The sequence below is a fragment of the Loxodonta africana genome, chromosome 8, assembly GCF_030014295.1.
Source record: "Loxodonta africana isolate mLoxAfr1 chromosome 8, mLoxAfr1.hap2, whole genome shotgun sequence".
NCBI classification, from domain to species: domain Eukaryota; kingdom Metazoa; phylum Chordata; class Mammalia; order Proboscidea; family Elephantidae; genus Loxodonta; species Loxodonta africana.
In genome coordinates, this window is record NC_087349.1 from 46,472,513 (window position 1) to 46,485,525 (window position 13,013).

The following is a 13,013-nucleotide window of genomic DNA, read 5'->3' on the forward strand; positions in this document are numbered from 1 at the left end:
CTCCTTGATGCTAATAGGTCAGGGTTATTAATTTCATATATACATGTTAATTTTTAACAAACTTTCATCTATAGATTGTAACTATTCTGATGAAAGACAGTTCTTTTTACATTTTAACAGAATTCAAATGAACACATACCAATCTATGGTTATTTGATGTTATATAATATTGATGTTTGGTAGAGACCAGGAAAAAGCACAGTTCTGCTCTGAGGGCCACAAGCAAGCTGTGTCAGTAATATTAGATCAGCCTCTTAACCTTTCTATGTCTTCATTTACTCATCTCTTAAATGGGATTAATCTCTGACTTTGTGTACCCCACAAGTTTGCAATGAGGGTAAAGCTTAATATAAAGGACGTGAATGTTATTTCAAAGTTATTTAAAAGGGCTCTACAAGATATTATAGGACACTTTGTATTAGTTAAATGCCTTTAATAATCCCCCCCCCCCCCGCCCCTTTAGGTTGACTTTGAAATAGTTTTTGAAATAAGGTAGTATCACTCAGCTGTGAAATGGTTCCTGGAAGTGGATGACAGCACAGGAATAGGCTGAGTAGGAAGTTTTAAGACCTGAGCCAAGAGACTTAAGATGACTGTTACAAGAAGGTGATATTAAAGTAGATTTGGAGATTTCTGGCAGCTCCATAAAAGTGGGCTTCAGAAGTCCAGCCTCTACATGTCTCAAGGACACAACTGGAGAGACCTATAAAAGAGGCAACTGTTTTCTAAAGGAAGTAAGAACAGCTACATGGGGAAGTCCAACATGAGGAGAAATATACCCTATTATGTTCTCTAGAAACCCAGGATGTTGTTTTACTGTCAGAGCTTGCTCCAAAACCCTTTCAATAGGAACTTCTTTTAAACAAGAAAGGACATATTCATTCATTCTGGACAGACAAATTTTTTAGCTACAGAAATGAAAGAAAAGGGGTAGGTGCTTGAAAAAAGTGGGCAATGAAGGGATTAGGAAGTTGAGTGGACAGGTGGAGAAATCTTCAAGTTCTCAGCGCAAAGCACTCAAGGCATCCAAAATATCACTTAGGTCTTTAGCTCTTTAGCATTTGATATATATGGGTCTGTGTCCAAGGGAATAACATATGGCAGCTTTTCCTTTCTATTTTGGACTTGATGATGATGTGATCCAATTATGGACAATTTCATTAATAATTTTAAATACAGCTGACTGCTGACGTGTTCATGAATGACCTTTCTGGCTGTCACCTAATTTCATAATCTTTATTTTTAGTGACGATAACATTTATGTAATTGCATGAGGGTGAAAAAGATTATAAAAATTGCCTCATTGCTTCACAGTTTCCTCTACTTACCAGTTTAACACACACATCATAACCACATTGAACATACTGATGTGTGAGTATCTTCTAAACTTGTACAAATTCTGATTTCAAGAAGAGTGAATTAAAATGGGATGCTGAGGTAATGCACAAAGCTGACTTTTTGTTTTATAAATCAGGAGTTAAAAGCAAAGAGAACGCTAAAGAAATGGGATATTTACAAAAATAAGACTATTATAAATTATAATATTTGGAAAGATTTATTAGAAATCAGTATTTAAGAATTGATTTATTCTAATCATAAAAAATATAATCCAATGGATAGGTCTGTTTAGTGTTGTACAATTTAAATGTTCCAGGAGTAGACAAGTATGGTTTGAAAGAAAGGCAATTCATAAAATAATCTTACACAGTATACCATTATAAAAGTGAAAATCTATTTTCATACATCAGGTTTATTATAAAACAGCTGAATGTTTCTTCTACTCAATGTGGTATGTCTTAAATTTTATAAAAATATTAAGTATCACTAGCAATTGTACCACATTTATGTTTTATTATTCACTACTTAAGTTTACATTGATGTCATAAGAGGTACCAAGTAGAAAGCATATCACACAGAATTCTAAGATAACTGCCCCCATGATCTCGTATGTATAATCTTGTAAAATCTTGAGTGTGAATGGGAACGGTGAATATTATGAGATACCACTCCTGTGATTATGTTAGACTATATGGCAAAAGGAAGATTATCCTGGGTAGGCCTGATCTAATCAACCAAGCCCTTTGTTGTAGACAGCAAAACCACTCAGCCCTTGAAATAAGCTTAGGAAGATTTATTCAGTAAAAAGAAAAAAAAAAAGGTACATTGAAATTCAGAGAGACACCAGCTCACATAAAGGAAAACTGATGACTCCAATGACAGAACTTCTAACAGGAACAGATATAGTCCAAGGACAAAGAAATTATAATACAGCCGATTGATTGGTTAGTTTTTGGTTGAGGTCACAAGAAGGGTAGGCTGGAAGGTGGGCAATGGACTTCCACTGGATAATTGGGTACAGATGCTTACAGTAATTGATTTCAGGGACTAATTAGAGGGGTTTTCAATCATAGTCATGTATCTGTCATGAGGGGTCATAAAACATCACTGGTGGATGTTAAGCAGCTCTAACCAGATGTCTCAGGGAAAGAAACCCTTTTAAGTTGTCTGGGAAGCTTTAGATCAGACGAGCTCCAGGACCCTTTCAAAACAATTTTTTAAATTACATCCTTATCATAAAGAAATATTTCTTAGGCCCACTTTATGCAAAACACACCTGAGTCAAGATTCCCTTCCTTAGAGTGTATTTCGTTTACATCCTGGCTTGACTGCAAAGTGAAACTCCCTCAGTTCCATGGTTGCTAGCAATTAAGGAGCCAAACTACAGATGCCTGTGAAAAGTCTGGTTTGACTCTGCTGAGAGCAGCGAGACAAATAAAGAGTCCCATGTAGGCTTGTAAAAAGGAGTAGTTTAATTCAGCAAAAACTGAGTTTAATTCAATCATTTAGTCCTAATCAAAAAGGCACCTCTAAAAGCACAGTTTTCTCCAGGTGGTTGCAGAAGTCAGATATTCAAAGCACATGAAGAATTCAATACACGATTGCTGGCTCGAAGATGGAAGGGATGGCTTGAGAAGGGATGCAGGTGGCCTCTAGAAGTTTACAGTGACTGCTGGGCAACAACCAGTGAGAAAACAGAGACCTCAATCATATAGGTATAAGGAACTGGATTCTGTCAACAACTTGAATGAACTTGGAAGTGGATCTTTTTCCCAAGAGTCTCCAGGTGAGAACTCAGTCCGGCCAACACCTTGATGCCAGCCTTGTGATACCTTGAACAGAGGGCTCAGCAGTACTGGGCTTCCAACCTACAGAAGTGTGGGTTCCTAACTAGGTGTTATTTTAAGCTGATCTGTTTATGGTAATTTGTTACACAGTAATAAAAAACTAATAGCTAAGCACAAACTTTGAAGAAGACCCCCTCCAAAACACAATTCACCAGTATTCATTTCCATTTGTTGTTGACATTTATATGAACAGTGGTATTTGCATGTTTGTAGTCACAGAGCTGCTTTTCAATGTTTAAATTTTATAAATACAACTTAAACCATCCTTAGTCCTGCAGTTTCAAGGACTGAAACCAGCTTTGACTTCTAAAACTTACACTGCCTTTTGGGGCATCAGCCTTAATCCATTTTTCATGTTTGCCTGCTTCATTCATGATCCCTGAAACACAAAATTGCACAAATTGATCTACTAATTGACAACAGCAACAATTTACTACAAAGATCATAACAACACATCTCTGAAACTAAAAAACACCTTAGAACTGTTGACTAGAAAAATTAATAACAGACCTCTTTGACTTTTAAGGTTTTTCTTATCCACAAAAACAAATATTAACCACAAAAAGCCTAATCCAAACTGCAAGCCTGCTAGAAACTGCTCTATAGCAAAGTAAATATGTCTTATCCTGCTAGAAAAGGATAGTTGTCAATTACCTTCTACTTTAAATCTCAAAAAGCCTCATGGCTGCAGGCTTGTGGAGGGCCAAATTATTAGCAGCCAGGACAGAAGTAAACTGATATCAGTTGATCTCAGCAGACAGGGAAGGCAGGGTTCAACCAATCATGTTAAGATTAGACAATGATTTATCTTCTGTATTTTTCCCTCCTCTTCTCCCTCTCTCTCTTTTTTTTTAAATGAAGACCTGGCGACTCAGTGGTTAAGAGCTCGGCTTTTAACGAAAAGGTTGACAGTTCAAATCCATCAGCTGCTCCTTGGAAATTCTATGGGGCAGTTCTACGCTGTCCTATAGGGTCACTTGAGTCACAGTCCACTAGATGGTAGTGGGTTTTGGTTTTTCTTCTCTTTATAAGCCCCACTGTACCTAGTTTCTTTTAGTCATTTGCTTTTTCTGGAATCAAAATGACCTCCTTGTATGCATATAGAATAACTGCTCAGTACACAATACTGGGGAAGTTAGCACCACTTGACCAGGGCAAAGTCATAGATGCTTCATAGACACATCTAAATGCCCTGAGAGACCAAGCTACTTGGCTGAGGGATGGGAACCATTATCCTGGGAGACATCTAGCTCACTTATAGCATAACATGGTCTGTAAAGAAAATGTTCTACAACCCACTGTTGTGAGTAGCAATGTTACCGGAATAAGGTTCTTGCCACTCACTGGTCAAGAATGAGCAGGTAAGGCACATGGTTTTCCACACAAGCAAAGCTTTATTGAAGAAGCTAGCAAGCAGAGACGAGGAAGGCCAAGAGCAATGCTGTCTGTCTCCCAGAACAAAAGACAGACCTGAGTTCTTAAAAGTTCTTGGGCAGGAAAAGATTCATGTTTATTCATAGACACAGGCCAGGATATGTTAAATTAAGGTGCGTGCGCAGCAGCTTTCCAAGATGGCTCCTGTCCCAGAGGCCTCTGGGATTTATAGCAGGACTTATTATGGGGTGTTGCACCTGCGCAGTCTCTCACTCCCTGGGTTTGATTCTCCGGTTGGGGCTGCAGCCCCTTACTGCCTCTGGTGGAGGGTCACACAGCAGTCACAGGTGGATGTTCTAAGCATGTCTCTGGGCCTGGTTTTCTCCAGGTGCCTTTGAAAGGCAACTTTAAAGAAGTTTGCAGGCTATTTTTAGATACCCTGCCTCATTGTTTTGGGGACTGGCTTTGTTTCTGCACCCTGGCCCATTTCTTGTTACTTTGTTTGCAGATCTGGGTGTCCCTCTGTTCTCTGTCTTACTAAGTCTCTAGGTTCCACACTCAACCCCCTATTACCTCCTTGATAGTATAGTCTATTTCTCTTTTACTTGCTTCTCCTCTAACCACACCAGTCTCTTTGCTATTCCTCAGACAGGTACCCTCCAATCTCAGGGCTTTTGCTCCCTGTCTTAGTGACTGGGGTCTTAAAAGCCTGACCACAGCTATCTAAGATACATCTACTGGTCCCATTCTGGCTGAAGCAAAGGAGAACGAAGAAGGCCAAAGGACTAATGGACCACAACTACCCCAACCTCTATTAGACTGAGCCCAGAACAAATAGATGGTGTCTGGTTACCATCACCGACTGCTCTGTCTGGGATTACAACAGATGGTCCCAGGCAGAATGTGAGAAAAATGTGGAACAAAATTCAAATTCACACACATACACACACACAAAAGACTAAGTGCTCAGAATATACCTTCTGTTCAATTTCCAGTGAGTTTTGATTATTTTTAACAGAACTGTAAAAATCTTAGTATAATATTTTGAATTGGGGAAAGAGTTGAAACAGTTTCCTGAGCTTGTTCCTCTCATTTCCTCAGAACAACTCTGAGAAGTGTAAATAGAAGAGTTTCAAAATGGAGGTGCTCATGTCAGAATGTAAGAATGGCAGGGTCAACAATGTCAGTGAAGAAAATCTATTCTGTTAAGAGTGAACGAAAAGGAGTTTTATCGGGGAATAATGACAGCTATTTTTTTTTTTTATAGCTGTAAACATGGTCACTACGATTTGGAACCAACTTGGTGGCACCTAACAACAACATAGCTGGGCAGCACTAGGTAGAAGACAAAGTGCTCCATAGTACAAGCAGAGAGAGGGGTCTATATACACAGAGAACAAAGGAAATGTAGGGCATTAATGATTGATTGTAAATAAGATCAGTTTCAGCTTGAAGTCCTTCGAGATGTAAAGGTCAATCACTTGGTTAGGAAGGAGTGAGTTACCACTTTTTAGGTATGAGATGCTAGCAAGTTTGGTTATACTTGATTATAGAATTATAGTCAGCTCTGCATGATGGCATTCAGTTCAGGGAGCAAACTGTTTACACATTCTTCCCAAGTGGTTTAAATGGTGACCTGTTAGGTTAATTATGAACACATTTTTCCTGGAGAACAATAGTTTACATCTTAAATGTAATGACTTACATCTTAACTTTTTGTTTCCTGAAAATGCATGTTGGCGCCATCATTCTTAGTTTGACATAAGTGCCTCCAGTTTGAAACTTTTCTGTTTACGATATGCATTTCCAGGGAGCAAAAGATCAGGATATAAACCATTTTTCATGGGAGGAATGTCAGAATGTAAACAACTTGTTCCTGGGAAGAATGTGTTTATGACCCCAAAGATGTGTAGTTGAACCACTGGTGCCACTCACCTAGGGGGTACCCTCACTCCCTCCTTGCCAAATGCTGACCTTTACGTTTCAAAGATGAACCTAATGTTAAGTGCCTTTGAGTTGGTTCCAACTCAGAGCAACTCTATGTAAAACAGAATGAAACACTGCCCAGTCCTGCGCTACTCTCACAATGTTTGGGCCCATTGTAGACACTGTGGCAATACATCTCGTCTACGGTCTTCCTCTTTTCCGCTGACCCTCTACTTTATCAAGCATGATGTCCTTCTCCAGGGACGAGTCCCTTCTGATAATATGTCCAAAGTACGTAAGACAAAGTCTTGCCAGCCTCACTTCTAAGGAGCACTCTGGCTGTACTTCTTCCAAGACAGGCTTGTTCGTTATTCTGGCAGTCTACGGTATATTCAATATTCTTCATTGACACCACAATTCAAAGACATCAATTCTTTTTCCATCTTCCTTATTCACTGTCTAGTTTTCACGTGAATATGAGGTGGTTGAAAATACCATGGCTTGAGTCAGGTGCACCTTAGCCCTAAAGTGACATCTTTGCTTTTTAACACTTTAAAGAGATCTTTTTCAGCAGATTTGCTCAATGCAATATGTCGTTTGGTTTCTTGACTGCTACTTCCAAGTTAAATGAAAAACTTGACAACTTCAATATTTTCTCCATTTATCATGATATTGCCTATTTGTCCAGTTGTGAAAATTTTTGTTTTATGTTGAAGTGTGATCCATACTGAAGGCTGTGGTCTTTGATATTCATCAGTAAGTCCTTCAGGTCCTCTTCACTTTCAGCAATTAGGGTTGTGTCATCTGCATATCGCAGGTTGTTAATAAGTCTTCTTCCAACTCTGATGCTGTGTTCTTCTTCATGTAGTCCAATACCTCGGATTATCTGCTCAGCATACAGATTGAATACGTATGGTGAAAGGATACAACCCTGACACACATCTTTCCTGATTTTAAATTATGCAGTATCCCTTTGTTTTGTTTGAATGACTGCCTCTTGGTGTATGTACAAGTTACACGTGAGCACAGTTAGGTGTTCTGAAATTCCCATTCTTCACAATGTTATCCATAATTAGTTATGATCCACATAGTTGAATGCCTTTGCATAGTCAATAAAACACAGGTAAACATCTTTCTGGTATTCTCTGCTTTCAGCCAAGATCCATCTGACATCAGCAATGATATCCCTGGTTCTACGTCCTCTTCTAAATCTGGCTTGAACTTCTGGTAGTTCCTTGTCGATGTACTGCTACAACTGCTTTTGAATGATCTTCAGCAAAATTTACTTGTGTGTGATGTTAATGATATTGTTCAATTAGTTTCAATTCTGCTTGATCACCTTTCTTTGGAATGGGCACAAAAATGGATCTCTTGCAGTTGGTTCAACCATTTTAGGAGGTAGTGTTCCAATCCTCAATGAGGAAGATGGGAACAAGTGTGTCCTGTGTATAATCACCTCTTTTTATTTGATTAGGTTTAGGACACACCCTGTACTGATACTGCCTCACTAAAATAACAAAAACTTATTCCCAAACAGTATTACATACACAGGTATAAAAACCTATTGCCACCAAGTTGGTTCTGACTCATAGTGATCCCATAGAACAGAGTGGAACTGCCCCATAGGAGTTAGGGTTTATAAGGGTTAGGATTCCAAGTCGTTTTGGGGTACACAATTCAATCCATGACAGACGGTATCAAATTGACTCAGTGAGTTCTAATTTACACTCACATCAAAGAAAACTCTAAAATTTTCCCTCTACCACTTCTGAATGTAACTATAATCTCTGCTTTATATGTTCTATTCCTATATCCACATGCTCCAATGAATAGCATGAAACAGTGAAAACAGTCTAGATTTTGAAGTCAGATCTGGTTTTGGACACCAGCTCTGACACTCATTAGGGATCTGATTTTGCAGAAATTATTTAGCTCCCATTAGCCTCAGTTTGCCCATTTACTTTGTACATAAAGTATTACTGTCTGCCTCATAGGATTTTCCTGAAAAGTGAATTAAATATCTGAAGAGCCTGGCACAGACCTGTATATAATCATCATCACCCTACCTTATGTGGGACCAAAAAAAAAAAAAAGGCCATGATTAGAGTGTTCAAAGATTTTGTCTTAGTTATCTAGTTGCTGTTGTTGTTATATACTGTCACAAGCACAAACTAGGGAAGATAGATGCCATATAAAGAAATGCCAAGGAACCGAGGTACACTGGGGCTAAAGAAGCTGAAAGAGCCAAAGATCCCAAGAGCCAACAGAGAGCGAGGCTTCTGCTACAGCCGGTGCCCTGAATTCAGACTCCTAGCCTCCTAAACTTTGAGAAAATAAATTTCTGTTCTTTAAGCTCGCCCACCCGTCGTATTTGTGTTACAGCAACACTAGGGAACGAAAACACCATCTCTAACTACCAATGGCAAAGGGTTAGAGGCAATGGGACAGAAGTTCTCTTGAAGTCATTATGATGCTCACTTCTCAGTCAAAGAAAAGAGGCAGAAAAACTGATTTTATGTAGAAACCAAGAATAGGCCTGTCTCCCATTCTACCTTCATATTGTTTTTTTCTTATTGCCAAAGAGGAAGGCTAATAAATGGCCAGTTCTTGAAAAGTAAACTTGAGAGGGCCATAAAGCTTCATAATTACTGATTATGCCCAACATTTAAGGAGCCCTGGCAGCGTACTCAGCTACTGATCAAAAGGTGAGTGGTTCAAACATAAAATATTACAGCCAAGAAAACCCTGTGGGGCAGTTCTACTCTGTCACATGGGGTCACTATGAGTCAAAATTGACTTGAAGGCACCTAACAATAACAACGTGCCCAACAATTAACCTTTAAAACTGATTTTTATTTTTCAAAACTTTCAGTAAACTGAGCAAAATTAAGACTGCCATGTATATCCATATATTTAACAGGATTAGAACAAGAGCTTAACATTTAAAATAGATTTCTGATAGATAAAAATACACTGTAGTTAGAAGAAACAGCTATCATCAATATACTCTGTCCTTTTAATCTGCTTTATTCAGACCATAGCCTCATAGGAAATGCCATTCTTTATTTTTTACTACTTAGCACCAATAATAAAGTATCAACAATAAAAGGCTTTCCTTAATACCTGAGATCTTCTACTTAATATACTTTTGTCACCTCCCCAATGATGCTTTTCTTGCTTATGGACAAGGAGAAGCCAAGCACAGTGCTACTGCTCCTAGCAAAATGAATACACAAGTGATTTTAGCTTAGAGACAATACTCAAGCAGCAAGATAGTTTATAAAGTTCCATTTAGGTTGGTTGAAAAGAGCTTTCTCTATCTTGACAACAAGTAATTTATGGAAAGCTTTTCATACCTTGGCCTGAATCTGTGGAGACTCTTTTCTAATTTGTAAAGTTTATAAATTCCTTCCTACAAGAGTCCTGTATACACATTAGAACTTGAGGTTCTACACCTTGGTAGTTATTTATTTCTCTTTGCCAGAGAAAATCGGACTATACTTCTTCGACCAAGGATGGGAAAATGACTACCCCATCCCTATGCAGTGTGGTTTCTATTAAGTAGGAGAAAGGTTTCTTTCTCAGGACTTGTTTTCAACTCTGGCATTAGCTGTCTGACCCAAACCAGTGTCTAAACCCCTGCCTAAATCAAACACATGAATCTTCAAGTTCTTTTTACTTAGCTCAAAATATACCTAATCTCATCGGCACTAGCTATAAACAAAGACAAGGCTCCAAGGAATAATTCTCGGAGTTTTATTGTTTAAAAATAGGATTAAAAAGCTTGGCTAAGGTGAGCTTCTCTCCACCCCAACCCCTTAACAGGCTTTGTTTATTTACCTTTGGTACAGAGGAATAATTCTGATGCTTTATTAACAGTGGAATAAACTTCAGTGCATCAGGATTGGGAGCACAAGAGGGGGAGGAGAGAAGGCCAGGGAGAGGAATTCACTCTTACATTACAAACACTGGCCACCCACTATGGGAAGCACCATGCTGAGTTCTTTAGAGACGTACAAAAAGACAAGTCAGTGCCCTCAAAAAGCTTAACAGCTGGCTAGGGAAATAAAAGACACTTATGAAGCAACATGAAAACAATTATTCTGAAATTTTTTTTTTTTTTTAATATATACATTTCACAAACAAAATCTCTAACACCACACACAATTCCATAACCAGATATTTACAGTCTTCTCTCGGCAAAAGTGCAATCTAAGCTATCCTTGCAAAAATCGTTACTGACAAGAATATATTTTTGAGCTGGTTTTAACGGCGCCTGTCTTAGTGCTGTTATCTAGTGCTGTTATAACAGAAATACCACATAACTTTAACAAACAGAAACTTATTCTCTCACAGTCTAGGAAGCTAGAAGTCCGAATTCAGGGCGCCAGCTCCAGGGGAAGGCTTTCTCTCTCTGTCACCTCTGAGGGAAGGTCCTTGTCATCAAACTTCCCCTGGGTCTAGGAGTTTTTCAGTGTAAGGACCCCAGGTCCAAAGGATGCCCTCCACTTCTGGCTCTTCCTCCTCTCTGCTTGCTTCTCTCTTTTTTTTTTAATCTCAAAACAGACTGACTCAAGATACAACCTAATCCTGTAGATTGTGTCCTGCCTTATTAACGTAACTACCTCTAATCCTGCCTCATTAAAATAACAGAGGTGAGGATTTACAATACATAGGATAATTACATCAGATCACAAAATGGAGAACAACCACATAATACTGGGAATCATGGCCTAGCCAAGTTGATACACATTTTTGAGGGACACAATTCAATATGTAACAGTGCTCCACCCATTATATTTTCTATCAATGACCTAAAATAATAATAAAATCAATAGTACTCCAGGGTTTGAGCAACTATTCAATTAATCAATTTTGCCCAAGAAATAAACTTGAAGAGATTCTTCGTCTGCGTATCTTTTCTTTTGCAATGTTTAATCCCATCCACTGCATTTTCCATCTCAGACATTGTAATTTTCATTTCTAGAAATTCAATTTGGACCTTTTTAATATTTGACATGCCTTTACTTAATTTTTTTGAACATGTGGAATACAGTTATAACTATTTTATTGTCCTTCTCTGCAAATTCTAACACTTGTGTCATTCTGGGTTGGTTTTGATTGATTATTTTCTTTGCTATCTGATAATCTTTGACTGGAGATGGAAGATACTGTGAATTTTACTTTGTTGGATGCTGGATATTTTTGTATTCCTACAAATCTTCTAGAGTTTGTTCAGGGGTGCAGTTATTTGGAAAGTTTGAGCTTTTCATGTCTTGCTTTTATGATTTGCTAGGCAGTTCTGGAACAATGCTCAGTTTAGTGCTAACATTTCCCACTACTAAGTGCAATGGATTTTAAGTGCTCTACCCAATGTCATGAGTTATGAGATTTTCCAGTCTGGTGCATAGAACAGGCATTATTCTGGACCTGTATGAGTACCAGGCTCTATTTTGTCCTACGGACTCTGGCTGCTTTGGTCTCAGACACTCAGCTTGGTCTCAACTCAGGGAGCCTGCTGGGTCCTCCCTCAATTCCCTCTCTCTGTATGTCAGCCTGGAAACTCTCAAAGCAGGAAAGGGGGGCTCAACTTGTTTGTTTCCAGTCTCTGAATGATCACTGTCTCTCATTGCCTGATGTCTAGTGTCTTGAAAAAGGTTTTTTTCATGTATTTGGTCTTTTTGTTGTTGCTCTTGTTTCTGGTGGGAGGTTAAATCTGGTCCCTTTTACTCCATCTTCCCTGGAAGCCTTCACTCTTTCTTTCTTCCTGTCTATCTTTTCTTCCTTAAACTTTTTATTTTGAATAATTATAAGCTCACAAGAAGTTGCAAAAAGAGTACAAAGAGTTCCTGTGTACCCATCACCCAGCTTCCCCAATGGTGACATCTTACACAGCTATCACGCATTAGCAAATTCAGCAAACTGGTTGGCACAGTACAATTAATGAGACTATAGACCTTACTAATACTTCCTGCTTTTCACATGCACTCATTTTTTCTGTCTTTGTATATAATTTCATATTTTACCACATATATATTTTACTACCATTACAATCAAGATATATAACTCTTCTGTCACCACAAAGAAACGCCCTTGTGATGTGTATTTCTTTTTAAGAAACTGAATTCTAGATTGGCTGTATCATTTTACATTCCAACCAGCAATATAGGAAAGATCCAGTTTCTCACATTCTCACTAGCATTTAGTATTATCAGTTTTTTTTTTTTTAATTTTAGTCATTCTAATAGGTATGTCAGAATGACTAAAATAAAAAAAAATACTGGTAATAGGTATGTGCAAACCTGCTGGTGCAGTGGTTAAGAGCTCAGCTGCAAACCAAAAGGCTGTAGTTTGAATCCACCAGCCACTCCTTGGAAACCCTGTGGGTCAGTTCTACTCCATACCACAGGGTCACTGTGAGTTGGAATCGACTCCAAGGCAATGGGTAATAGGTATGCTGAGGTAGTTCATTATGGTTTTAATTTGCATTTCCTAATGGCTAGTGACATTGAACATCTTTTTGTGTGT

The 13,013-nt window shown here is 38.4% G+C and overlaps 1 protein-coding gene across 7 annotated transcripts in view; it reads right to left on the reverse strand.

The window, feature by feature from the left end:
* Window positions 1-464: 464 nt before the first annotated feature.
* Window positions 465-13,013, reverse strand: part of FAM185A (family with sequence similarity 185 member A) — a 90,461-nt gene continuing 77,912 nt past the window's right edge. For 5 of the 7 annotated variants that reach the window (XM_023544487.2, XM_023544485.2, XM_023544483.2 and 2 more), the window contains one exon: window positions 465-3,564. In XM_023544487.2, the coding sequence (XP_023400255.1) occupies window positions 3,452-3,564 (113 nt within the window). In that variant the 3' untranslated portion in view covers window positions 465-3,451. The remainder of the gene's footprint in view (window positions 3,565-13,013) is intronic. The other 2 variants (XM_064289908.1, XM_064289907.1) reach the window with 2 other exon arrangements.